The sequence below is a fragment of the Elephantulus edwardii genome, unplaced genomic scaffold (genome assembly GCF_000299155.1).
Source record: "Elephantulus edwardii isolate Elephantulus edwardi_28Jun2011 unplaced genomic scaffold, EleEdw1.0 scaffold00138, whole genome shotgun sequence".
In the NCBI taxonomy this organism is placed as follows: Eukaryota; Metazoa; Chordata; class Mammalia; order Macroscelidea; family Macroscelididae; genus Elephantulus; species Elephantulus edwardii.
The window spans coordinates 3,530,953-3,557,122 of NW_006399888.1; the positions used below are offsets into that span (position 1 = coordinate 3,530,953).

At 42.7% G+C, this 26,170-nt stretch overlaps 2 protein-coding genes across 3 annotated transcripts in view; one reads left to right on the top strand and one right to left on the bottom strand.

The window, feature by feature from the left end:
* Positions 1-12,151, top strand: part of CHGB (chromogranin B (secretogranin 1)) — a 17,565-nt gene extending 5,414 nt beyond the window's left edge. Inside the window, exons 2-5 of the mRNA XM_006894230.1 lie at positions 691-737; positions 1,207-1,300; positions 9,327-11,086; positions 12,068-12,151. Coding sequence (XP_006894292.1) covers positions 691-737; positions 1,207-1,300; positions 9,327-11,086; positions 12,068-12,151 — 1,985 coding nt within the window. The remainder of the gene's footprint in view (positions 1-690; positions 738-1,206; positions 1,301-9,326; positions 11,087-12,067) is intronic.
* Positions 12,152-17,278: 5,127 nt separating this feature from the next.
* TRMT6 (tRNA methyltransferase 6 homolog (S. cerevisiae)) overlaps positions 17,279-26,170 on the bottom strand; it is an 11,530-nt gene continuing 2,638 nt past the window's right edge. The window contains exons 2-11 of one of the 2 annotated variants that reach the window (XM_006894231.1): positions 24,483-24,610; positions 22,933-23,042; positions 22,329-22,420; positions 22,145-22,228; positions 21,755-21,879; positions 20,369-20,724; positions 19,433-19,518; positions 18,895-18,997; positions 18,708-18,794; positions 17,369-17,560 (exon numbers count right to left, since the gene is read on the bottom strand). In XM_006894231.1, the coding sequence (XP_006894293.1) occupies positions 17,369-17,560; positions 18,708-18,794; positions 18,895-18,997; positions 19,433-19,518; positions 20,369-20,724; positions 21,755-21,879; positions 22,145-22,228; positions 22,329-22,420; positions 22,933-23,042; positions 24,483-24,610 (1,363 nt within the window). Of the gene's footprint in view, positions 17,561-18,707; positions 18,795-18,894; positions 18,998-19,432; positions 19,519-20,368; positions 20,725-21,754; positions 21,880-22,144; positions 22,229-22,328; positions 22,421-22,932; positions 23,043-24,482; positions 24,611-26,170 lie in introns of both variants that reach the window. The other variant, XM_006894232.1, reaches the window with a different exon arrangement.

Genomic DNA, 26,170 nt, shown 5'->3' on the forward strand with positions numbered 1-26,170 from the left:
TATATATTCTTGGATATATAATATATTCTTGATAATACCTGTTGTTGTGTATATCATTGAGTAGGAACAAACTAATAGCTGGCCTTTCAGCGGGTTTGCAGAGGCAGTAATCACACGGAAGGAGATTGCCCATCCTTCTCTTGTGGAGCAGCTGGTGGATTTGAACCACAGAACAGTAAAATTTTCCCACTTCCAAATAAAACTGATTACATAGTTAATCACTCAGTTAGATGGGAGATAGAAGGGTGACTTGAAGCTTTAGTTGAAATGTTGGTGGAGTCTAAATTCTTTTAAATTGAAGTATAATGAAATAGACCAATTCATCATTGAAATATACCAATCTTAAGAGTAGAATTATATTAGTTGTGAGCTGTATAACCAATATTCCAGTCAAGAGAGAGAACATTTCTGTCACCCCCCCAAGTCTCTTATTTATGAGTGCTGAGTTTTTTAATTTTATATATAATCCTGAAGTCCCCTTTCCCTTCTTATTTCAACCCATACAGACCTCACTTTCTCTGGGTGATTGCCCAACTGGTTAGGGTCTATGTATCCTGACTCCTCTGGCAGTCTTCCTCAAGTCTGTCTGTTCAGCTCTAACTCTGCTCCTTTGTACAAGTAACATCCACATTGTTTTGTCAGTTTGAGATCACACTGTTTTTCTAATTCTTTTTTTTCCCCCCTTCAAAGCTGTCTGTTCTGTGCCAGTGGACAACAGGAATCACAATGAGGAAATGGTAAGTCAAAATATGTCTTCACCTAGACTGAATTCTCCTGCTCACTGATCTACCATTCAAACCACCCCTGACAATAATAGGCTTACAAGTCCATAAATTCAACCCTAAGGCTATGGAAATGAAGGGTGCCCTTCATGTCTGGGATCCCACATCCCTCCTGGATGTTTTCATGACCTCAAGAATAACTGTGTCACCACACATCTTTTCTTCAAAATACATTCCTAAATGGGTGTTTATTTGCTTTCTCAGGGTACCCTCAAACCAGCAATTTCTTGCACTGTTGTGTGTAGAGGCGCCCCCTTTTGGTCTTCATGTATTGGCTAGTTCTTTGCTGTCCTGGACCTTGTGCCCTGTGTATTCTGCATCTGCTCAGGCCGCAGAATCAAGTCTCTCTTCCAGCAGTTCTGGGTGGACAAGATGCCCCCAAGGCCTCCAGCTTCTGCAAACTTTCTTTTGCGTTTTTCCTCAGGTGGCTCAATGCATCATCGAAGTCCTTTCAAATGCTCTGTCAAAGTCCAGCGCTCCACCCATCACTCCAGAGTGCCGCCAAATCCTGAAGAAAAGTAAGCATCCGCACTGCAGACAGTCCTGTGTTCCTGCAAGGATTCTTGCCGCTGCTCCCTCCACGCCCCTTTCCACTTTGCTTCCAAATAGACTTAAGGGCATAATATAGAAGAAAGGATATTAACTAGCTGACTAGATAGAAAATGTGACTCCCAGTCCATGTTGTTGTTGTTATGTGCTGTTGACTCACTTGCGACTCATAGCGACCCTAGGTATAACAGCTCTGAACCCTGCTCTATCCTGAGCCAATCTTATTGTCTCTGAGACACCTACCCCCATAACCCCAGTCACTGAATCAATCCATCTCATCGAGGGCCTTCCCCTCCTGTACTGTCCCCTCCACCCTCCCAAACATGATGTCCCTCTCCAAGGACTGGTCATATGCCAAAAGTATGTCAGACGGGGCTTCAGAATCCTTGCCTCAAAGAAGCAGGCTGGTTTCACCCTCTCTAATATAAACCTGTTTGGCTCTCCTAGAGGCCCATGGTATATTCAGTGCTCTTCTCCAGCACCACAGCTTAAAGGCTGGTGACCCTGCAGAAGAACCCTTGCTTCTCTGGGCCTGTTTCTTTAAATTAAAATGAGGGGACAGTACTTGATGATGAACTTCAAAGGACAAGTCAGAGGACACATGTCTATAAAGACTCTGGAAATATTATACTCAGTGAGTAATAGAATGCTGAGATGAGGCAGGCTAAAGGGTTCCCCTGGGGCTGCAGATTCACAGGCCAGCCAGATCACATAATGGAATAGGGCAGGACAGTAAGTGACTCCCAACTGGAGGGCATGTGCCCTTCCTGAGAGAGAACAGATATTCCTCAGTTCTCACTATTGTGAAGAAATAGAACCTGTGTTCAGATTTTTCAGAAGTTACAAATACCTGTTTTCCTTTTTATTATTTTCATTTTGTAATGGGTGTGTGTGTGTGTGTGAGAGAGAGAGAGAGAATGTGATTTGAGTGAAAGTTTATAAAGCGTAAGTTGCTCCTTGGAGGCAAGGATTGCGAAGCTCTGTCTCACATACTTTTGGCATGTTGCCAGGAGGGACCAGTCCTTGGAGATGGACAGCATGCTTGGAAGGGTGGAGGGACAGTGCAAGAGAAGAAGACCCTCGACGAGATGGATTGACTCAGTGACTGGAGTAATGGGGGTAGTTGTGTCAGAGGCTCAGGATTAGGGCAGGGTTCAGAGCTATTATGTATAGGGTCGTGGTGAGTCATAGTCGACTTGATGGCACATAACAACAACAAGATTTTAAGTTATGTTTTCTAGTATATAAATCAGAGAGCTTTGGTGGTTTAGTGATAGGGAGCCGCAACACCACACAGGAGACTGCCTGTCTTTCTCCCACAGAGCAACCCAAAGGTACGTGGTTCCAATCCACCAGGTGCTCTGTGGGAGAAGGTTAGGCAGTCTCCTCCTGTGTGGTATTGTTGTGTTGTTGGGTACCACTAAGTTGGAACTGACCCATAGCTGACCCTCCAGGAGGCTTTCAGGGGCCTTGCACTGGAGGAAATTACCCATTCTTCTCCCCCGGAGAAGCTGTTGGATTAGAACAGTGTGCCTTTGGGATTGCAGTGCAGATTCTTACCACTAGGCCACCACAGCTCCCTCAGTAGGCTATTACAGGGATGAATTTAGAGGCAACATTTATACAATTACTATGACACTGTAGATAGCCAAAGTTGTAAATTGTTGTTGTGTGTCATCGGGTCAGAATAGATCCATAGCTGACCTTCTGGCAGGTTTTAAGAGAGTAAATCACATGAGAGGAGATTGCCCATCCTCCTTCCACAAAGCACCTGGTGAATTTGAACCATGTGCCTTTGGGATTTCAGCACAGCTTCTTGCCACTAGGCTACCAGAGCTCTGTAAAGTTGTAAATTATTTTAATTATTTTATTTAAGAGGGAAAGGAAAATGTCTTCAATTACTACTGCACTTCTTATAAAATCATTCATGATTCTTTTTGGTGAGTTTACAAATTAGTTGAAGTTAAGAGGAAAGATCACACAGTGTCAAGGTGTCTTTCATCCCTCGGCCTCTGGATTTAGAAAGGAATGTTAAGAGACACTTTGTCTGATTGCTCCTGAAAAGATCCCACACCTGCAGCAGCCATATATCTCCACAGTATTCTGACCCAGGGGTGTTCTCCATTAATATGGAAGACAGCACTCTCTTGTTCATTTTCCCCATATCCAACTCACTGTGTAGTTTTCCGTTCTTTTCTGAGATCCACGAACTGCCTCTGAGAACCCACTGGAGGGTCAGCTGTGGGTCACTTCTGACTCAACGGGATACAACAGCAACAGTATCTAACGATTTCCTTCCAATTTCTTTAAAATTTAAAAACATTTTTTAGGCCAATCAAAACTCACCTCTGGGTGACCAGTTTGCAGCTTGGTCCTATTTTTATTTTCTCACTGCTGCTCACAGGTCTTCTTAGAAGAAGGTGCAGCATTTAGTCGGATAGATTCATGAATTCCATTGTGTGACCTTCCTCCCACGACATTCCATTACCATTCCTACTTTCTTGGGCCAGCGGCTACTTAATGAGTAAATGGACATTGTGAGGGTAGGAAGAATCACCACGTTTTATGGCAAGCCTAAAGAAATCATAGGGAACATATGGTCTAACTTCTGAGAGAACAAGAATCAATCCCTTTGGGAGCTCTGGTGGCCTAGTGGCAAGAAGCTGCACTGCCATCCCAGAGGTACGCAGTTTGAATCCACCAGATGCTCTGCTGGAGAAGGAGGGGCAATCTCCTCCTGTACCAGTCAGATACGATTTGATAGCACACACAAAAAAAATAATAAATTTTTTTAAAAAAGAATCAATCCCTTTGGCCAAGCTTTATAGCATGAAAATTAGGGATGGACATACATTTCCCTTTCTTTTCACTTGAGTTAGGATGAGGGTACATTTCTTTTTATTATTTGAAAGTAAAAATGAGCATCACATTTTACAGATTGAGATGACTGTGTCACTAATGACAGCCCTTCCGGGGGGTGTAAGCCAAATTTAGCAGGAAGTACTAAGCCTTAAAGCACAAGATGCTAAGTCTTCATTAAAGTTAACTAACTACATACTACTAAATACATACATACATATACTTCTGTTGAGAACACTTGTGGCCCATGTAAGGGGTCACTCAGCCTCTGACTTTGGAAGCCAATTCCTTTCTGATTGGCTCTTTCGGCTGCCTCTTGGAATGACATCACATCCGCCCAAAACCTCCTTGCCTTACCCTTGTCTACTGAATAGCCTCACCTCATTGCAGGACACACAGCTACTATTACACCAGAGGAAAAGGAGCTGGTAATGGGTGTTCCCCTTTAGATGCCTGGGTTGAAAGATGAAAATCTCGTTTCCTTGAAATACATGAAAATGTTAGCATGCCAGTTTGGACTCTAAGCAGAGAGGAACATACATGGAGCCACTCTTTTAGGGCATCTTTACAAAAGAAACCAATTATTTCTCTCCATTTTACAAATATTCATTCAAGATGGCCAACTGACTGGAAGAGATCCTTATTTGTTCCCATTCCAAAGAAAGGTGACCCAACAGAGTGCGTAAATGAACAAACAATATCAATATCACATGAAAGCAAGATTCCTCTGAAAATGATCCCAAAATGACTGGAACAACACATCAACCGAGAAGTGCCAGATGTACAGCCTGGGTTTAGAAGAGGCTGTGGTACTAGAGATAGTATAGTTAATGTTAGATGGATCTTGGCTGAAAGCAGAGAGCACCAGAGGAATGTCTATCTGTGTTTTAGTGACTGTGCAAAGGCATTTGACTGTGTGAATCACAATAAATTGTGGCTGACTCTGGGGAAAAATGGGAATACAGAACACTTGAACCTATACTTGGACTAGGAGGCAGTCATCATCTTCAGAACAGAGCAAGGAAACACTGCATAGTTTAAAATCAAGAAGGGTCTATGCCAGGGTTTGTCTCCGTACCTTTTCAATCTATATGTGGAACAGATCATTTGGGAGGCTGGGGTCTATGAGAGGGAATGTGGCATCTGGAGTAGAGAAAGACTCATCAAAAACCTCCATTATGCAGATGATGCAACCTTGCCTGCTAAAATTGAGGAGGACCTGAAGCACTTACTGCAGAAGGGCAAGGACTGCAGCCTTCAATAATGCAATAGCCTTGAAGTGAAACATCAAGAAAACAAAGATTCTCACCACTGGGCCAATTGGCAACATCATTATGGAAAAGATTGAGATTGTTAACAGCTTTAGTTTGTTTGACTTCACAGTCAACACTCTTGGTACCAGCAGCCAGGAAATCAAAAGACAAATTGCATTGGAAAAATCTGCTGTCAGGGACCTCTCCAGATTACTGAGGTGCAGTGATGTCAGTCTGGAGACTAAGGTGCGCCTGATCCAGGCCATGATCTTCGCAGTTACTTGCTATACATCAGAAACAAGGACAAAGACTACGTGTGATAGGAGAGTTGATGCCGTTAAGCTGTGGTGCTGGAGAAGAGTATTGAATAGACCCTGGAATTCTAAGAGGGAGTGAAACCAGGCTGCTCCGTGGAGGCAAGGATTTTGAAGCTCTGTCTAGCATACTTTGGGCATGTTGCAAAGTGTGACCAGTCCTTGGAGAGGGACATCATGTTTGGATAGTAGAGGGACAGTCGCAGTGACCTGGGAAATGGGGGTAGGTGTGTCAGAGACACTTAACTTTGGCTTAAGACAGCAGCGTTCAGAGCAGTTGAACAAAGGGTTGCCATGAGTCACAAGTGACTCGACAGCACATAACAACAATTGATATAACCACCACTTGTCTGTAGGTTTGCTGTGCAGTTGTGATTTGCATGGAGCTGAGATGTTGGACACTCTACCACCAGTGTTTCAAATATAAGCAGGGTCCCTCGTGGTGTACAGGTTTCAGTAGAGCTTTGAGACTAAAAAGCAAGACTGACTGGCCTTCCACCTCTGAAATAACAGGCCCTTGAAAACCTTATGACAGCAGTAGAATGTTGTTTAGTATGATGCTGGATCAGTCCCTCCAGTTGGAAGGCACTCAAAGTGCAACTGGGGAAGAATTACCTTCTGTATTAGTAGTTGTTAGGTGCCATCAAGTCACCTACAACTCATAGCGACCTTATTAACAACAGATCTGAACCTTGCCCTATCCTGTGCCATCCTCACCATTTCTGATATACTTGATACTGTGTCAGTCACTGTGTCAGCCCATCTTGTTGAGAGTCTTCCTCTTTCACTGATCCCTTACCTTTCCCAGGATAATGTCTTTTTCCAAAAACTGGCCCTTCCCAACAACAGGCACAAAGTATGTGAGATGAGGTATCACCATCCTTGCCTCTAAGCACCTTGGTCAGCAATCTATGGAATAGTCAGTACTCTTCTCCAGAACCACAACTCAAAGGCATCGATTCTTCTTCTGTCATTCTTAGTCACTGTCCAATTTTCAGATGCATAGCAAGTAACTGAAAAGACTAAGGCTTGATTAGTACACTTTACTCTTGAAACTGACCTCATTACTCTTTAGCACTTTGGAAAGGTCCTTAACAACAGATTCTCCCAATGCAACAAGTCTTTTGATTTATTCACTGGTACCAAGTATGTGGATTGTGGATCCAAGTAAGGTGAAATTGCTGACAATGTCAATCTTTTTTTCCATCTATCATGATGATGCCTATTGATTCAGTGGTGAGGATTTTTGTTTTCTTGGTGTTGAGATGTGATTCACATTGAAGGTGGTAGTCTTTGACTTTTTGCAGCAAGAGTTTCAAGTCCTATGGCTTTCTGCAAGCAAGGCTGTATCATCTGCATAAGGTGGTTGTTGATAAGGCTTTCTCAAATCCTGATGCTACATTGTTCTTTATTTAGTCCAACTGTGGCAATGATTGAATAGGTATGAAGAAAGTATAATATTTGGACTACAAAAATGGGCTTGAGGCAGGCTCTGGTGGCCTAGTGGCAAGAAGCTACACTGCAATTCCAGAGGTGCACGATTCAAATCCACCAGATGCTCTGCTGGAGAAGGAGGGGCAATCTCCTCCTGTACCAGTCAGATCCGATTTGACAGTACATGCACACACACAAAAAGAATAAGGAGGAGGGTAGAGAAAATAGTGCAACAATGAATGAATGGAAACCCAAAATCTCTGTAAATGTTCATTGACATTAATAAAATTTAATAATAAAAAAAAACCAAAATGGGCTGGAGCATGGCAGAGACTGTGAGAATAGCACAAGATAGGGCAAGGTTTAGATCTTTTGTGCATAGGGTTGCTGAGAATCATAATTGACTTAACAGCACTTAACAACAACAAATCGATCTAACAATTGCTGAGCTAATTTCAATTTTTTTTCTTTTTCATTTAAAGTCTTCAATTCCGGTGTGTATCTTATACTTATTTCGGTTTGGACAATTCAGATTTCAGATGCTTAATAGGCACAAAGGGCTGAAGACCCTCTTTATGGACAGCAGAGTTGTAGACCCAGAATAAGCTGAGCATCAGGCTTCCTACTTGATCTCAGTGACCTAAGTGGACATCCAAGACCTCCCAACTGGCAACTCAAACTTCTAGCTGCATATCTCCTTTTATGGGGCACTCTTTAGCCAAGGAAAATGTAGTAAATGAATTATCAACCTTTGGAAAAAAGTTGGGGAGAAAGCTATTTATTAAAGTATCACTTGTGACATTTTCTGTTGAGTCATGAAACATGAAGATACTTCAGAATATTGAAGGGCATCCTTCTTCATGAGCATCTGAGAAGACAGTGGATGAACAGGACCTGGATGAAGGTCATTGTGCCATTTTCTCAGTGAAGAAATTTCCCCTCCAGATGGCTTTCACTGTCATGGTCACTACTGTTAGACTGATCCTACACAGTTGATGTAGATTAGATTATAAATACTAATTTTTTAAATACACACATATTCTGAAATATCCTGTTTTGGCTTAATGTGTATAGCTGGAACCAGTCATGCTAGTTCACTTTTCAACTACTACTTAAGGTGAATATGGAAAGAATGATCTAGAATTACACTTCTTTGATCCTTATCTGCAAAAAGAGAAGTCTGAGCTGAATATATCCTAAGCTTTCTTTGTCTTCTAGGTGGTAACATTGCATAAATACACTCCTAGATTTCATTTTTATTATTTTTGTTTGTTTTTCTTGTTTTGTATAATCAAATCAAATCCGACTGGTTCAGGAGGAGATTGCCCCACTTTCTGCAGCAGAGCATCTGGTGGATTCAAATCTTGCACCTTCAGGATTGTAGTGCAGGTTCTTGCCACTAGACCACCAGAGCTCCCTTCATTTTGATCCTTGATGGTGGTTGTTACACTGCCAAGTAAGTTCTGGCTCATAGTGGTTCTATGTACAACAGAACAGGATGAAAGGTGTGGGTTGTATACTATGAAAATACAAAGATTTGTGTTTATTGTTAGAATTAATCATAGCCAAGAAAACTTTAAGTCCTTTGTTTTTCCAAAGGAATCTGAGTAAATTATAACCTAATTTATATAACCTAAAAAAACTACCTAGGGAGACTCCGGTGGCCTAGTGGCAAGGAGCTGCACTGTAATCCCAGAGATACGCAGTTTGAATCCATCAGATGCTCTGTTAGAGAAGGAGGGACAATCTTCACCTGTACCAGTCAGATCCGATTTGACGGTACACACACACAAAAATAATAAAATAAAAAAAAGAAATGGCTTTTCCTTTAAAAAAAAGAACAAAAACAAAACTACCCAGGGAGCTCTGGTATTCTAGTGGCAAGAAATTGCACTGCAATCCCAAAGGTGCACAGTTGGAATCCACCAGATGCTCTGCTGGAGAAGGAGGGGCAATCTCCTCCTGTACCAGTCAGATCTGATTTGAGGGTACACAGCAAGGAAAGAAAGACAAACTACCCAGGCAACTTTTAGTGTTTTGGGTAGTATGGTTTTATTTAGGGCTTATATAGGCTGGTATTTGTGGAACTACATGAGTGTGAAGACAATACTTACTCTTTTGTATTTTTATTCTAGGTGGAAAAGAGATTAAAGATGAAGACAAAAGTGAAAATGACAACAAAAAGTTTGAAGTAAGATTGTTAAGAGACTCAGCTGACACATTCGAGGCCCACACACCTTCAGGTGGGGAGGAAGTGAGAGCCCCCAAGGGTGAAGACAGCCAAGACCTAGCAAAGAAAAACAAAGAGAAGTGGGCACCGGAGGGTGGGCACAGCAGAGAAGAGGCAGGAGAGCCCCAACGGATCCTTTATCCCTCCGAGGGTCAAGAAGCAAAGACACACTTTCCTAAAAAGAGCAAGGAAGAGGACAAGGGGAAAGAGGAAGAAGAGAAATCCCAGAAAAGGGAGCAGAGGGGAGACAGCAGTGAGGAGAGGCACCTTGGCAAGTCAGAAGAGACACAAAGTACCTTTCTCAACAAACGAAACCAAGCAGCAGTTAAAGAGCAGTCAGTGAGTAGGTATGACAAAGAGTCTGCAAGACACTTGGAAGAAGAGACACACAGCCGGGAGGAGACACACAGCCGGGAGAACGGTCAGGAGAGTCAAGAGATGGACAGGAGCCAGGAGAACTGGCCCCAAGAGTCTGAAAGCCAGCCGGGAAGCCGAGAAGCATCGGAGGAGAGTGAGGAAGACACCAGCTCTGAGCTGACCAAACGCCGCCTGAGGCCCAGACACCACCATGGGAGGAGCAGACCTGACAGGTCCTCCCAGGAAGGGAAGGCTCCCTCTGGGGAAAAGAGACCTTCCCCTGAGAGGTCTGAGGAGTCAAACGTGGGGATGGCCGGTGTAGGGGAAAAGAGGGACCATCACGCACCCCACTCCAGGGCTTCAGAGGAAGAACCTGACTACGCAGAAGAAAGACATCCCAATGTCCAGGCTCCTGAGGACCTGGGAGGGGAGCAACATGGAGGCAGAGGGAGTGAGGAGTACCGGGTACCAAGGCCTCACCTCGAGGAGAGTCAGGAGGAGGACAAGAGACGTGGCCCCAGCTCTGAGCTTGATGACATGGGGCATGGCTATGAGGAGGGAAGTGAGGAGGAAAGGGGCTATGCAGAGAGAAGGGGACACCACAGAGGCAGGGGAGGGAAGCCAGGTGCTAATTCTGCCCCTGACACCAGAGAGGAGAAGAGGTTTTTGGGAGAAGGATACTACCACGTTAAAGAAAGCCAGGTGGACAAGGCAAAGAGGTACACCCCGCGTGAGTGGGATGAGGAGGACAGAAGTTACCTCGGCTATGGCAGGGGGGATGGTGAAGGAGCCCAAGGCAAGTGGCAGCAGCAGCAGGAGGACCTGCAAGACACTGAGGACAACAGAGGCGCAGCTCGCCTTCAAGACAAGCCGCCTGCTTCCCACCGGGACAAGAGGAAGCGGTTAGAGGAGCTGCTCAACCCATACTATGATCCTACCCAGTGGAAGAGCAGCCGCTTTGAGAGAAAGGACAACGTGGATGACGATTTTCTTGAGGGTGATGAGGAGAATGGGTTGACTTTCAATGAGAGAAGTTTCTTCCCAGAATACAACTACGAGTGGTGGGAGAGAAAACCCTTTGTGGAGGACATGAACTGGGGCTATGAGAAGAGAAACCTAGCGAGGCCCCCCAAGCTGGATCTGAAAAGGCAGTACGACAGAGTGGCCGAGCTGGACCAGCTCCTTCACTACAGGAAGAAGGCAGCAGAATTCCCAGACTTCTATGACTCTGACGATCAGCTGACCACACGCCAGGCAGCAGAAGACGAGAGGGACCGCGTGGACCAGAGAGTTCTAACAGAGGAAGAGGTACAGTCTGGGGCTTTTTTTTGCAATTAACTTAAAATGGTCCGTGTTAATAACGGACACCCAAGACAGCAATGGGCAAATAGTGGGGAGGATGAACTCATCATGAGAAAGCACCCCAAAGAGTGAAGACTGCCTCTGGGATTGATTTCCAGCAGTTGTTCACATACTCGCCTCTCCCTCATGCAGTGGTTTGCAATCCTGGCTGTGCATCTGAATCACCCAGGGAGCGTGAAAAACCAAATTGGTGTCTGGAGCCTATCCCTTAATTGGGACTCTGTGCTGCCTGGCCGGCAGGATTTTAACGTTTCCAGATGACTCCAATTGTTTACCTAAGGTTGACAACTCCTGATCTGGAGCTTTCTCCTTGCTTCTATGATTATGCATCAGAGTTTCCTAGGGCGGGAGAGCAATGATAAAGAAATTCCTTGTTTTGCTCTATTGCTGAGGGGCTCTGTTGCCACTTGGCTGTTAACTGGAAGGGCAGCAGTTGTAACCCAGGAAGCACTCTGTGGGAAAAGACGTGGCCTTCTGCTTTCACAAAGATGGCAGCCTTCGAAACACCATGGGGCAGTTCTGCTTTGTCCTGTGGGGTTACTATGAGGCAAAATGTATTTGGAAGTTTTGGGCTTGGTTTGAGATTGTGTTTCCCCCCCTCCTTGCAAGTTCAAAAAAAAGGAGCTATTCAAACTTGATGACAATCAGAAATTTAAATCTGAAAGCAATAACATTATCAGAGCTTTATCTGCTCAGTTTCTTCCCCTGATATTTTGTAGGTCAACGCATCTCAAAGTTGAATGTGTATCTGACTTACATGGTTAAAAGCTCAATTCCCAGACCCCAGGGTTTCTGATTCGTCACCTCTGGGCCAAGAATCTGCATTTCTATCAAGTTCCACAATGATGCTGACCTAAAATTCCCTTTTCTGTTCATATTTCTTTAAACTGACACAGGATCTCATGCCTTGACTCTGTTATTTTCCAGCAAAGAGAACTTGAAAACTTGGCTGCGATGGATCTGGAACTGCAGAAAATAGCTGAGAAGTTCAGTGGTAACCGCAGGGGCTGATGGACCTCGGAGTACCCAGCAAGTTTACTAAGCAGTCCTCTTCAGCACTTCACTGAAAGGCATCATTTCTTTACCCAGAGTCAGAAAGTAGATAGACTCTACTATCTATTAAATATATGACACAATTGAAAATGTCTTTGATATTTTGCCAGAATGCTGTTGAAATGAATAGCATGACTTGTAGTATATATTCTTGCGAAACAGACATATTACTATGCTTGTGACAATGACTGTGATACTTAACTGTCCTTGAAAAAAAAATATCTATTTCAGTTTGAAATAATAAAAGATTCACTTGAGACCAAGAGTGTCATGTGTTCTCCACTTCTTTGGGGCTGAGAGGGATGCAAAACCATCCTTTCAAGTCACTTCTAAAAGATGGCACTGGGATTTACTTATCTTTTGAATGCAGGGGAGAAAATGGAAATCATTTGGAGTAAAAGACTGTGCCAGATATAAAGAGGAAGAGGGAAGGGAAAGACCGCTGCTCCAAGATGGAGAGAGATTACAGAGGCTTAAAAAAGAAGTTAAGAAAGCAATAAAAGGTGAGCTCTGGTGGCCTAGTGGCAAGAAGCTGCACTGCAATCCCAGAAGTGAGCGGTTCAAATCTACCAGATGCTCTGCTGGAGAAGGAGGGACAATCTCCTCCTGTACCAGTCAGATCCGATTTCACTCACTCACTCACACACACACACACACACACACACACACACACACGCGCAAGAAAAAAGCAGCAGCAATCAGGAGACATTACTTTCTAGAGGGTCATTTTTCAGAATTGAGACAGGGAAACAAGTCTAGATACTGGAGGGGGGGGGGGGACCAAAACAACAATCCTACATAATGGACTGGGAATCAGCACATTTGGACTGGTCCAGACCAATCACTGGACCTTCAGACCCTGTCTCATTTCTTCCCTATAAGGAACTCTCATTTCATTAGTAATCAGCTGTGTAACTTCGAGCAAGTTACTTTCCTCTCTGGGTTCATCAGTAAAATGGGGACACTCCTGTCACTGGGTTCTTAGGGTTTAATACGTGGTGACATCAAACCCAATGCCATGGACTCCTACGGACCGTGTAGAACAGAGCAGAACTGCCCGACAGGGTTTCTAAGGCTGTGAATATTCACAGAAGCAGACAGTTTCATCTGTCTCCTGTACAGCAGATGGATTCAAACTGTTGACCTTTTGGTTAGCAGTCAGGACCTTAACTTGTGTGCCACCAGGGTTCCTTGAAAAATTATACTGGCCGATCTTATCCATCCAGCTCCTTATGGCAAGGCAGCTGGGCAGTTTCACCATCTTTCTAATCCAAACCAACAACAGAGACATCCCAAAAGTGGGGTGGGGGGAGTGGGGTAGGGGTGTGAACCAGGAGAGTAGGACCCCAGAAATGGAAAATTATTAGACGTGTTAAAAATATAAAAAACCCAACATACCCTATCACCCAAGAAGAGAATCAGGTGTGACGAATCTGCCAGCCGCTTTGGAAGAATAAGGGTCCCTGGATCTCACATGCCATCTCTTAATTGTTCACCACAGTCCAGTTCCCCATTGTGATGGCGCCAATGTGCTGCCTTTCTGTCCCATTCTTGCAGTTCCTACTATTTTAACAGCCACTTGCTACTTTTCCTTCAAGAACCACATAAAATGTTAAGCTTTGAGGCTACAACTATTTCTTTTTGCCAGTAGCACAAAAGCAGCACAAAATAAGCACTGGGGATATTCAGCCTCTGATCGAAGTTTGTGGTTTTGAATCTCCTGGTTGCTACACTGGAGGATGATGGGCAGTTTCCTCCTGTGAAGATTTATAGCTGCAAAACCTTGATGGAGGGAACTGACTGGGCAGTAGTGGGTTGATTTTTTGTGTTCTAATAAAATTTCAGGGATCTTGAAATTTAACTTTCCCAAGTCACAAAACTGTTCTTTCTTTGCCTGCCCTGACAGCCACTTAAAAATCTACACAAATGGTTCTCAGATTTTTGACTCCTGGGAGAGGTTCTGCAAAGAACAATGGAGCACCTTCCAGTCTTAGTTTTCACATCTCAGCTCAATGCCAAAAGCTCAAGTTACTTTAAAACTGTGACAAAGGGGCCAAAAATCAATTATTTCTTACACTTCAAAGATTATGCCTCTTCTTGGAGAATTGAAAAAGAAATGTTAAAGGAACTGTTATCTACTATTTAAGAAGCTATTCTTAAGACTCACAGCCATCTAATATGTTCTATCTAAGAAAACCTGAAACTTTTTACAGAAATGAATGCACGAGCTCAGATGATGTGGTCTCTGTGCTAACTCAAAAGTGGGGCCTCTCCGTTGGTGTGAGTTCACCAGTGGCTCTGCAGGACAGGCACTCTCCTCCTGTGCAATTTACAGCCTCCAAAAACCAGCTATGACTTGGTTCCGGCTTGACAGCAATGAATTTTGTGTTTTTCTACTCTAGAAGCAATACCGCATTTCAGTTAAAGGTAAGTGCATTCCTTTCTTGCACTGTATTAAATACATTCCAAAAAACCCAAACATTTATAGCAGCAAGGAACTATCAACTTTACAGGAATTTTTGGGGTATTGTAATATTTACAACCAACATTTCAAAGCAAAACGGAGGCATCCTAAATTTTTTTTCAACATTCTTACATGGGATGAGGGGGGAGAAGACTGGGAACAAAGGGATCTCTGAGAGCCTAATGTTGGAGCTGTGCTGCCAATCCAAAGGCACATGGTTTGCATCCACCAGCTGTTCCTAGGGAGTCAGGAGAAAGAGGGGCAATGTCCTCCTGTGTGATTTATGGCTTCTGAAAACCTGCTGGAGGGAGAGCTAAGAGTCCACTCAGACCGGACAGCAATGACTTGAGTTATCCAAGAAAACAATACTCCACTGTGGTGGTTCTATTTACAGCCAATAAATGATTACCTAATAAAATTTGTTTCATACAATTTTATTGTACTTATGCTAGAAAAAATAAGCACTACTATTTCTAAATTCAACAAAGAAATTAAGATGGATGTTACAACTCTTGTGATTGCTACTCACTGTAGTGCCTTTTCATTAACTCTTGAAGGCTGGATGATCAGAAGTCAATTACCCATTCTCTTCTCCCAAGGGTAGATGGCCACTTTACAACCAGAACAGCGACCTTTGCAGCTGATCACATCGTGCAGGTGTAAATCTGATACTGGTTCTCAGTTATGGTCCTCGGCCAGTGGCACCAAAATCGCTTGTTATGTATCATTAAATCAGAACTGACCCTCAGCAGGTTTTCTGAGAGTAAACTGCAAGGGACTCGACTGCCTAACTTTCTCCCATGGAACAGCAGGTGGATCGGAACCATGTCCCTTCGAGTTGGCACCCCTTACCACTAGGCCATCAGAGCTCCCCAAGAATCACTTGGGAAATGCAAATTCTAGGTACACCACAGGCCTGCTGAATCAGAAGTCAAGGATGGGGTCCGTCAAATTGTTCAGCCGGTCTTTTTGGGGGTCCTGGTGCACACTAGACTTCAGGACATGGAACTGACACATATGAAGAGTACTCACAGAGCAAATAAATGGGGGGGGGACCAATTAACTTGCCATTGTGCCAATGAGACGAGTCCACAAATCATTTCCAGTGACAGATAGCTGAGCACGCCAGGGCCTTGGCAGCTCAGGCCCAGACTTCCACCTCAGGAGACTGGCACAAGGATTTGGAGAATAGGATGGGATTTGGAAAGTGGCTGAGCTCTGAGTAGGAGAGAATTCTGGTAACAGTGGCTAGTAGAGATCAGCCACTATTGAAACCTGCCCAGACCTAACGTATTGGATTTTGGACCAAATTGGACTGGCTGCATGTGGGTGACAACCATTCATAATTAATCTCATGTCCAGGGACGAGACAACTGAGATGTATTCTTAATTACAAACCACAATCAGTGGAGAGTCAGTAATGAATCATCATTGATGTAAGTCAACATACCATAGTAGGAAACACTTTTATTCTTCAAAGCAATTAAGAAAAGGGAAAAAAAACTGTACTTGGTTGGTAATTACACTGGCCATTATCAGAATTACATATGCTTACAGGAAAAACAAACCCCATTTCTTTCCAAGATGCTTCTCACTGGATGGCCTCATTTGGTCTAGATAATACACACAGTGAGCCTATTCTACAGGACAAAGGACCCAAATGAGAAAGTGAACTTTTTTTGCTGCAGAAGGAAGGAATTTAAATATATATCATCTCAGGGGGGGAAAGTATATAAAGGCTAACCCCTAGTCATGCCAGAGCTCAAGAGACTAGCATTAATAACCACAAAAAAGGCACTTTTGAAACATCTGACAAGGAGTGACTCAAGTGCATTGAAAATACTAGTCTATGTCAAATTAATATACATCAGTATATCCTCTCAATCATCGTATGTGTATGCCTGTGTATGTATATAATTACACACACACATATATATATAAACATGCACACATATATTTAAAATCATTACATCTTCTTAGAAGGAGAAAAACAAATCCACTTGTGTAGTATTCAATTAAACTCCAATCCAAGTCATTTTATTTGGAACACAGAATAAGAGGACTGGTAAGTTAAAAGAATGCAAATAAATGCATTCTTTTCGGTAAATGCACACAAGTAGGAGAAGAAAGATAGCCTCTTAGGCGCCCGTGTAAAATAAATACTCGGAACTGCCCCAGGTTTGTCCACTATTAAAATGATAAAATGTAGTGTTTTCAAGGAACACATTCCACTGCAGGCAACAGGGTGGGAATTTTTGGTACTGCAAATTTCACACACTCACACACTTATATTGCTTGGATTGATAAAAACAGAAGGAATAGAGGCAGCTTCTTTCACAAACTCTTTTCTGTCAGTACCCCACTAAGTTTTACGAATACCAATACTGTGCATGTTATTCCAGTCTTGTACACATGGTTTTAGGCTGCCTGAATTCTCAGGATTGCCACATGAAGTACCTGGAGGAGTTTTGTTCCACGGGATGTGGCTGGCCATACCTGGCGCATACCCAAGGGCTGGGTATTCTGGCTTGAGGCTGTAACAATGGAACCAGGCTGTCAGAGATGGACAAAAAGGCTTTTGCGTCCTTCCTAAGAACAGGTGTATGGACACATTCTTAGGGTACGAAAAAAAAATCAGTAATGATATTTAAATTTTAATTACTAATTGTATATAAAGCCTGAGAACAAAAACGGAAGCAATTTGTTAAAGGTTACGAGTCTGGCTCTGGGCATTTCCGTTTCTTAGCTGCTGGCTCCTCTGTCTTCTCTGAATCTAAAGTGCTTGTGTTGGGTTTGAGGCTGGTGTCTGCTTTGAGGTTGTCCATGGCAACAGTGAAGCCTGAGAGGAGGTACCCCCCACCTCCGCTCATCAGCAGTTTGGGATGACTCCGATCTGGCAAAACCTAATAAAGACAGAAAGGCACTCAGTAGTCCCGAGCAGACAGAGCACGTGTGACAGCAAGCAGTAAAGCCCACATTCAGATGGCACAGCCTCTCTTCAACACTTTAGGGCCTGACTCCTAATGAGCTCATTCCTCACAGTGTAGATTAGAATAACAGAGGGCTCAGATGATTTTTCTTTTTGGAATTTGAAATGGAAACCCTAGTTCTTTTCAAGCTGAGGCCAGTATCAAGTAGAGAAAAGGTACATTCAGGGTCTCAACAGTGCTCAGGGCTTGTCTCCCACTTTCTTCCTTGGCTGCAGGAAGATTCAAGGCCACAGACGGACTGTGTCGATGGAAAAGCAGCTAGTGGACACATACACACAGCCTCCAGTTTGTATTACCCTGTTAACTGGGACAAGAAGTCTTCTCTCCAGTTGCCATGGCAATGTTAAGATGACATTCCCTTCCTCCTAGCATCCCTCTCAAAAGCACTTGCAGTAGCACAGTCATTATAACCTCGAGCAAATTAAGAGTTGTTACTTGTGCACCTCCCTTAATGAAAGAACTGTCCATGAGGAGATCGGGTGCTGGAAAACCTGCAGCACCTCTGGGATGTGGATTCACATCCTGAGGGGCCAACAGGCTGCTCCCAGGCGGTAAGGGAGCACGGGTACCCGGAATGGATGAGTTCTGTCCAACACTAGACTTCAAAACTGCAGTCTTTGCTCTGGGGCTCTGGCCAGCCTGGCTAACACTGCAGGCTCAGCCTGCTCGCTCTTCTGCATTAGGCCCACATCGTGATCTCAGGGAACTTCCCTACTCTGGCTATCCGTCCTCTGACCTTCCAAGCCATTTCTGCCAGTGTATCTCTTACGCACCTCATTACATCTTGACATAGGCCTCCCAAGAGACCTGAACAGAAACAGCCCACATCAGTAAATCCTGAAAACCTGACACAAAGATTTCCCAGCAGAAAGGAGAGAGCCACACTCTCATTCACCTGAGGATTCTATGATTATCAAGTATTCCTTCTTCAGTGATATTAAGGCCTTGGTGAAATATGATCTGTGACTGTTTACGCATGGTTGATAGGTTCCGGTTTACCCTAAGGGACCAGCGACCCGGGAGAGCTGCCCACTGGAGTGGTGGTCGAGAGAACACATACCTGGTAGTTTCGGAGCCAGGTTTCCGACAGTCTGAGGTTGATGACTCCACCCCTCTCCCGCAGTTTTGTGTAGCACTCCAACAGAGGCTGAGAGCAAAAGCAGTCTTAAGAATCATCTCCTGGGCAATAGGTTAAGAATCAACGTTCAGGTCCAAAACTGCCCCCCCCAAGTCCTTTGGGGGTTTACCTCTTTATACTGACAGTAGACTACAAATGGCCTGGAAGGGGCCACGAAGTCCAGCAATGACAGCAGCAGTGGAATGGGGTGGAAGCGACTGGCCACAATCAAGCTGCAAGGAAAATGACATACATATTATTCTCTGCCCCTTCCAACTGAAGCACGGGTTTTCAAACGCACTTAAAATGATCATGTATTTATGTGCCTGACTCAACAGAAGGGAAAGGACGTAAATAGAACATTCTAGAAATTCAAGCCAGAAAAAAAATTTTAAATATGGCACACTACTCTCCAGGAAATGCAGCCTGAATTATAGACTCGTGGCGCTTAGCAACTCTGAAGTAGCATTTGGCAGCCTCTTTCATTACTCTCAAATCGGCAGTTCCCCACCCTCATGAGACCCAGGCTTCTTTCTCAAAAATCTAAGAAAGAATTCTCATCTCTGCTGCTGCTAGACCTGGTGCAGACAAGCAGGAAGAGAAGACCTCTCTGGTGAGGGGCAGCCCCTGAGCGCCAGGCACTCTCCCGGCCATGTTCGCCAGCATACCCGTCCGCGTTTCTTTCGTTCAGGAGAGCAGCGGCTTCTATGTGTCTTTTCCTCTGCTCTTCCTGCCGCCTTAGCTTTTCTTGAGTCTTCAAGAAGATCAACAAGAAACAGATGTACTGAGGTCACTGAGTCAGCCTTTCCTCCTCTCTCCCATTTTACTTTTACTCTAATTCACAGACATTATCTTTTGATTCCTGCCCCTCAAATTACCCAACATGTAATTGGGTATATATTTCTCATCTCTTAAATTTCTATAACATACTAGAATGTATTATCAAACGTCCTAGATATCTTCTCAAGATACAACCCATTTTAGCTGCCTCAATGTAAAACAAACAGTACTGTAAGTATCATATGCCATCAATATAGAATATAAACATACTAAAATTATCATTTTAGTTGATATCTATGACAAGTTTCATAATTATATAGTTTAGTTGATATACCACCAAGTGTCAACATATGTGAAATTAAATTTGTGAAAGTTAAAAAGTCAATTTTACATTTAAATCAAATGCATTCAGTTTTATTTACACACACACACACACACACACACACACATATATACATATATATATATATATACTGGTGAAAACATTTCAACAATATTTATCAACACGGACTAACGTAGTTAGTTGTTTACCAGTATGTAAAAACATGCAAAAATTCCCAAGTATTATAAAGGTATCATGAAACGACCTATATAATGAATGGTCGGTTAAAGATACACACACACACACACACACTCACTCTCTCTTACACTTTCTCTCTCCAAATATTTTATTTCTTTTTTTTTCCAAATATTTTCTTTCTTAGACACAAATACTCTCTCCCCCCAACTATTTGGCTATTTCTTAGGGAATGCCATTCCAAGGACAAATCAACTGAGGACCTGACAGGAATATTATGAGGTAGCAGGGGCTGTGACATTCTTACATAATCTTTTTTGTTTCCTTTCTCTTTCGGTTCCTTGTAGTCTGGATCCTCAGGAACAATTTCCATTGTTTCCTGTTCCTCTGGGAGCGTGCTCTCGGGCGCTTCTGCCACACTGTCTTCATTCTGTTCAGAGGTCTGTTTTCCCTCAACTATGCCATTACTTTCTTCAACTGAAGCACCGTCTTTCGGCTCTGAAGACAACATCTCAGATGAAAAGGTCCCATTGAGAAGACTGTCCACTTTGTTGAGGGGGAATTCATAAAGACCGTTGAGGAAAGATTTAGGAAATCCAAAACATGCTGTTGCCGCCCGAACAGGTCCACCTCCAGGATACAGCTGAATAATGGAGCCAAAACCTTAACAGACAGAAGAAACAAGCGTCTGCACAATGGATAAGTCTCTAGACTCCGTCTGCACAGCAAGTTCCCTACAGAGAATTGCAAGTCTGTCTTTTTCTTTTTTTTTTTAAAAAAAAGAGACTGAAGGATAATGCAGACTCCTTTGTTTGGTGGGGTCCTCAGTGAAGATAATATAATCCCCTAAGAGGTAAATAAGGAGTCTGAAGGAAGTCTACTTCGAGTTGACAATACACCCATTCCTGACTTACTGACATGGTTACATTCTAAAGACCAAACTGGAATGCAAAAATTGGTATTATGGAAAAATGAAGAATGACCACATCGGATCACAAAATGAGGAATGATGGTGATACATAACTACCAACATGTATTGTTACGTAATAGCCAAACCCTTGAGATTCACGACCCAGCTCAGGTGACCACCAACCCTCACAGCCAGCATTACTATTGCCTCACATCTCAGCGTTTACTACCATCAGGCATTTGCTGTCAGTATGCAATATAAATATATACACATACACTCATGTACACATATATGCAAATATATATACACACGTATCTATTTCTTATATAAAAATATGTATTTCTACTATAATCATACATGCAAAACATCAGATAACAACATAAGTAAGGAGTAGATGTACTATAAAAACCTGATCATGTTTTTCTTCTGTGGGGTCAGGGAAGAAAAAGCCAACTCCTCTCAGGGAAATGATTTTTCTGCCTAATTCTCTCAATTCAGACCAATAACATGTGCACAATCTACCCAAGAGACTATGCAGACCTAGGCAGCCCCAGGTTCCAGGATCAATGTCATTGATACTGAGGCCAGACAGGGCAGCTACCAACAGGGATGTGAACAGGGCAGGAAGGACCCAGGGCCAGGAACTCTGTGGGTTCACTCAGCTCATTTCATCAGTTTTGCAGCAACTCTAACCCTATTTTTTAAAAAGATTAAATTCTTTAGACTTTGCAGTTCTATGGGGGTTGGGGAGTCTTTCCTAAACTTGGAAATGCTAAGTCTCACCTCCCATTCGTTCCATCATTGCACCCAGCACCAAGCCCGCACATGTCTCCATTACAATCATTTTATTGCCAGCGTGGATATTCCCCAGCGTCAACATCTGGGCGAGTGTATCGTACCTCATGTGGCTGAGAGACAAGAATGAGTCGTTTATTTTCAGCTAAGCAAAGTCTAGTCTTTCAGTCATCATTTTTCAAGTTTTGCTTGTCTGTTCAACAAACATTACAGTGATGAGATTATCAATTGCTTCGGGAATGACAATAAAAGTACTGCAAATTTACAATATAGGAGGGCACTTGATGCAGGTAAGCAAATTCACAGAACATTTAAAACCAAGATTTTCTTAAAGATCTCTTTCCCCCAATTATATTTTTGAAAGGAAATAAAGCGTACTTAATTTTCCCAGGTTCTCGTGCGTAATACATAACTGAAAGAATTCGGGTGGATGGCTTCACCACTGTAATGACAGCTTCGTATCTACAGGAAGGAAAAAGACAATACCAGTTCCAGTTTGTAACAAAACTGGTTAACAGTATTTGGTAACAGTTTTCATCCTTTCCACGCATAAGCTACTTACTTCTTTTTCTTCTTTTTAATATATTTATCTTGAGAAAATTCTGTCTTGTCTCGGAATGTTGTGCTATTTTCAATTAGCTGCTGAACTATTTCCTACAGGCAAAGATTCAAGCAGATTTTGAAACCACTTTGACACAACAAATAACTGCAAATGTTTTTAATGTGAAAATGTACTCAATGTTTTAGGGGGTTTCTTATACCTTTTTTTCCAAAGACGTACAAAAAGACATAGTTTCTAACTCTATATTTGAATATTTGTATTAAACCAAAATAAAAGAACAGAGATACACCAAAAAAGAGACAGATAGGTAGAGGAAACTCCTATTCTTGAAGACATTGGATAATAGAACAGTAATAAACAGTGATGATGTTCTGATGAGTGCTAAGTTATTAAATTCTCTACAACCAACATCAGTGGTGTCATTCACTTACATTCTAGCACATTCGAGACAAGATCACTGACACACCTAATAGCATGTGCACATTAACACACTCCTAACACAACTATAACATTATTTTTACATTTTACCTTAAATTTCTGCTTTAAAAGAAATTAAGCAATTTCCTTAATATATAAACAAAACAGAAAATTCTTTGGATGTTACCTCTCCTTTAATGCCCTTGTCCTTCAATGCTTTTATGTCATCTTGAGTAAGTTTCTGAGATTTCCCATCATCAATTATATTTCGATTATCAATACCTGCTTCTTTAGTCTCTGTGGAAGAAAACTGCTCTATGATATGTACAATCTGAAATCACTTTGTAATCTTCTACATCCATATTCACATGCAACCCTCAGCCTCACAAATGTGCCCTTCCAGCACCACTATCCCCACCCTGGGTAACTAGTCTGTTGTCACTACTATTCTCACTCTTTTTTTCCTGCCCCCGCTGGAGTTCTGTTGATATAAATGCAGACGAGGTCACCTATCCTGTCCATAAAATGACACAGCAATGAGAATATGTTCCAAACACACAATACAAAGCTGTAGCTGACCCAGCCCATCGACCTTTACTGGCTTTTGTCTCCCGACCCTGAGGCTTCAGCCACTTTTTCCGGCTCTGGTCTGAACACATCAAGTTTGGTCTTACAGCGCAGCTTTAGTCCTTGCCGCTGCCACTGCCTGGAACACTCTCGCAGATTCCTGGAGGGATGTACTCAACATCTTGGCAAAGTCTCACTCAAGCGATCAGGACCCAGCACACTTGCCTGATTCATTATCTCCCCAGTATATAGCGTTATCTGAAATTAATCCTCTGTGCGTGTCTAGCTGATGGTTTTCATTCTTCCCTACTGCTAAGTAAATTTATGAGACTGTCTGACTTATGAACTGCTATAATCTCAGTGCCTAATCATGCCGAGCACAACTTTGAAGCATAATAAAAAATCTAAACATTCATAAAATATATACAAACAGACAACAAAATATATAACTTTAATATATTTTAATGAAAAATACGAGCTACAATTTTGAGGCCTTTATATATGCCCTTATAAGGAGCCCTGGCAGTGCAATACCTACATGTCAGGATGCAAACCCAAAGATTAGTGGTCCGAACTTACCAACTACTTCCGGGAAGATGGGCAGTCTCTTCCTATAAAGATTTACAGCCTCAGAAGCCTGGTAGAGGGTCACTATGAGTCAAACTCAATTTGCTAACATTAGGGGGTTTTTTAGAAGTTATACATACAAAGCACTAACTCAAGTATTAAGTTATTTATAATCCCATTCCACAGAGGAGGCTTTAATGCTTCGTGAAACCCAGTAACTTATTTAGGATCATAGGAAAATGATAAAGCAGAACTAAAATTTAGCCAGCTGGACTCAAAGTCAGACCTCTGAATTCCACTACTACACGCTAACTAGTGTGCAGCTGTTACTTATCATCTGGGCACCAAACTGCTCTTGTGATGAAGCTACAGCAAGGAATCAGGGGATTAAATACCTACCTCAAGGCCAGAGAGCCAATTAATGGTGAGATGGAGCCAGGTGTAGGTCTTTAATTGCCCAAAAACTTATAAAGTTATAGTTCTTAGACTATGGGTTGAGATTTCTTTTGGGATTTCCCAAACAAGCAACTAGACCGATGTGCTTGCTGTGCTTCTGACTAGCCAGTTCAAGAACATCTATTTCAAACACCAGGAGCAGCTCACCTGAAGTAGGCTCTTCCTTCCTCTTCTTAGGCTGGAGACTTCCTCCACTGCTCACTTCAAATGTGGTTCCATAGCTATGGCCAATGACATTATCCAGATAGAACCACTGTTTCTCAAAAGTTACTTTTCTGAGGGAAGAAAAAGCATTCTGTATAGAAAAGAGGTATTTATGCCAATGTGACTTTATCCCCCCCTAAACTATGATGTCAGTCTGGAGACTAAGGTGTGCCTGATCCAGGCCATGGTCAATTATTTGCTATCCATCCCAAAAGCTGGACAATGACTAGCGAGAACAGAAGGAGAATCAATGCCTTCGAGCTGTGGTGCTGGAGAAGAAAACTGAATATACCACGGACTGCTAGGAGAACAAACAAGTTCATCCTAGAGAGGGTGAGACCAGGCTGCTCCTTGGAGGCAAGGATTCTGAAGCTTCCTCTGGCATACTTTGGACATGTTGCAAGGAGGGAACAGTCCTTGGAGAGGGACATCATGCTTTGGAGGGTGGAGGGACAGCGCAGGAGGGGGAGACCTTTGACGAGATGGATCGATTCAGTGACTGTGGTAATGGGGATAAGCATGTCAGAGATGATGAGGTTGGCTCAGGATACAGCAGGGTTCAGAGCTGTTGTACTCAGGATTGCTATGAATTGCAAGTGACTTGACGGCACATAACAACAACAAACAACAATCTGTACAAAAGATGATCAGCAGCATTCCCTCTTAATACAAACTAGTAAGTAAACTAGAGAAATAGGTTGGGGCACAGACATGAAAATGAATCAGTGAGTCACAAAAACAGATCTTTCTCTTCAAAAGCATGGGAATGACCCTGCTTTGCACTGTCTGACAGGCTATCTAAACTCACTGGCTCTCTAACTTCTTGTCACTAAGATCGCCAGGACAATGGACAAACCCTTGGGACACACTTTGAAATTTGCACAAGAGAGTCTCAAAAGTAAATCATAAGATGCAGAGTTAACAAACTCCTTGGTTTAATCATCTTTCAAAAAAAGGAAAAGCAAATAAAAACAAATTATATTTATTAACAAATGTTACAGACAATCTACATATTTGAAAATGCTATATACTGACATTATAATAAAGATGAGGCATCATTATGAAGATTTTAAAAAATTTTATTGCAATTTAAGAGCTAAATCTGATGAAAACAAGCCTATCCTTTCAAAAGAAGAAAACAATATTCATTGAGTGTCAACCAGGGGAAAAAGTGTGTGTAACATCTACATTTCACACGTTCTAATTTAACTTTCACACTGGGATATAGCTATTTCCTGATAACCTATCAATGGCTCAGAGAGAAGTACCTTGCCTAAAAGTCATAATTACTCCAAAGCCTGGCTCTTCTCATCATCCCACACAATCTATTCTAGTGAAGATGGAGGCCTTAATTCCACTCTGCTCAGATATGCAGCCCTTACAGTACAATGTTCAAGATTCCCACAAGAGATGTGCTATGAGTAGTTGCCAATCAGTTGAAAGGGAGTGTGGTCTATACTGCAGACACGCATGTAGAAACCTGGCAAAATTTGCTTGCTTTTTCCTCAATCTAGATTCTGCACCTGATCTATCACCTGCAGACCTTGGATTCATTAGCCTCCATACGAGAAGCCTACCCCTCTTTCTCTCTCTCTCTCTCCCCACACACACACACACACACACACACACAC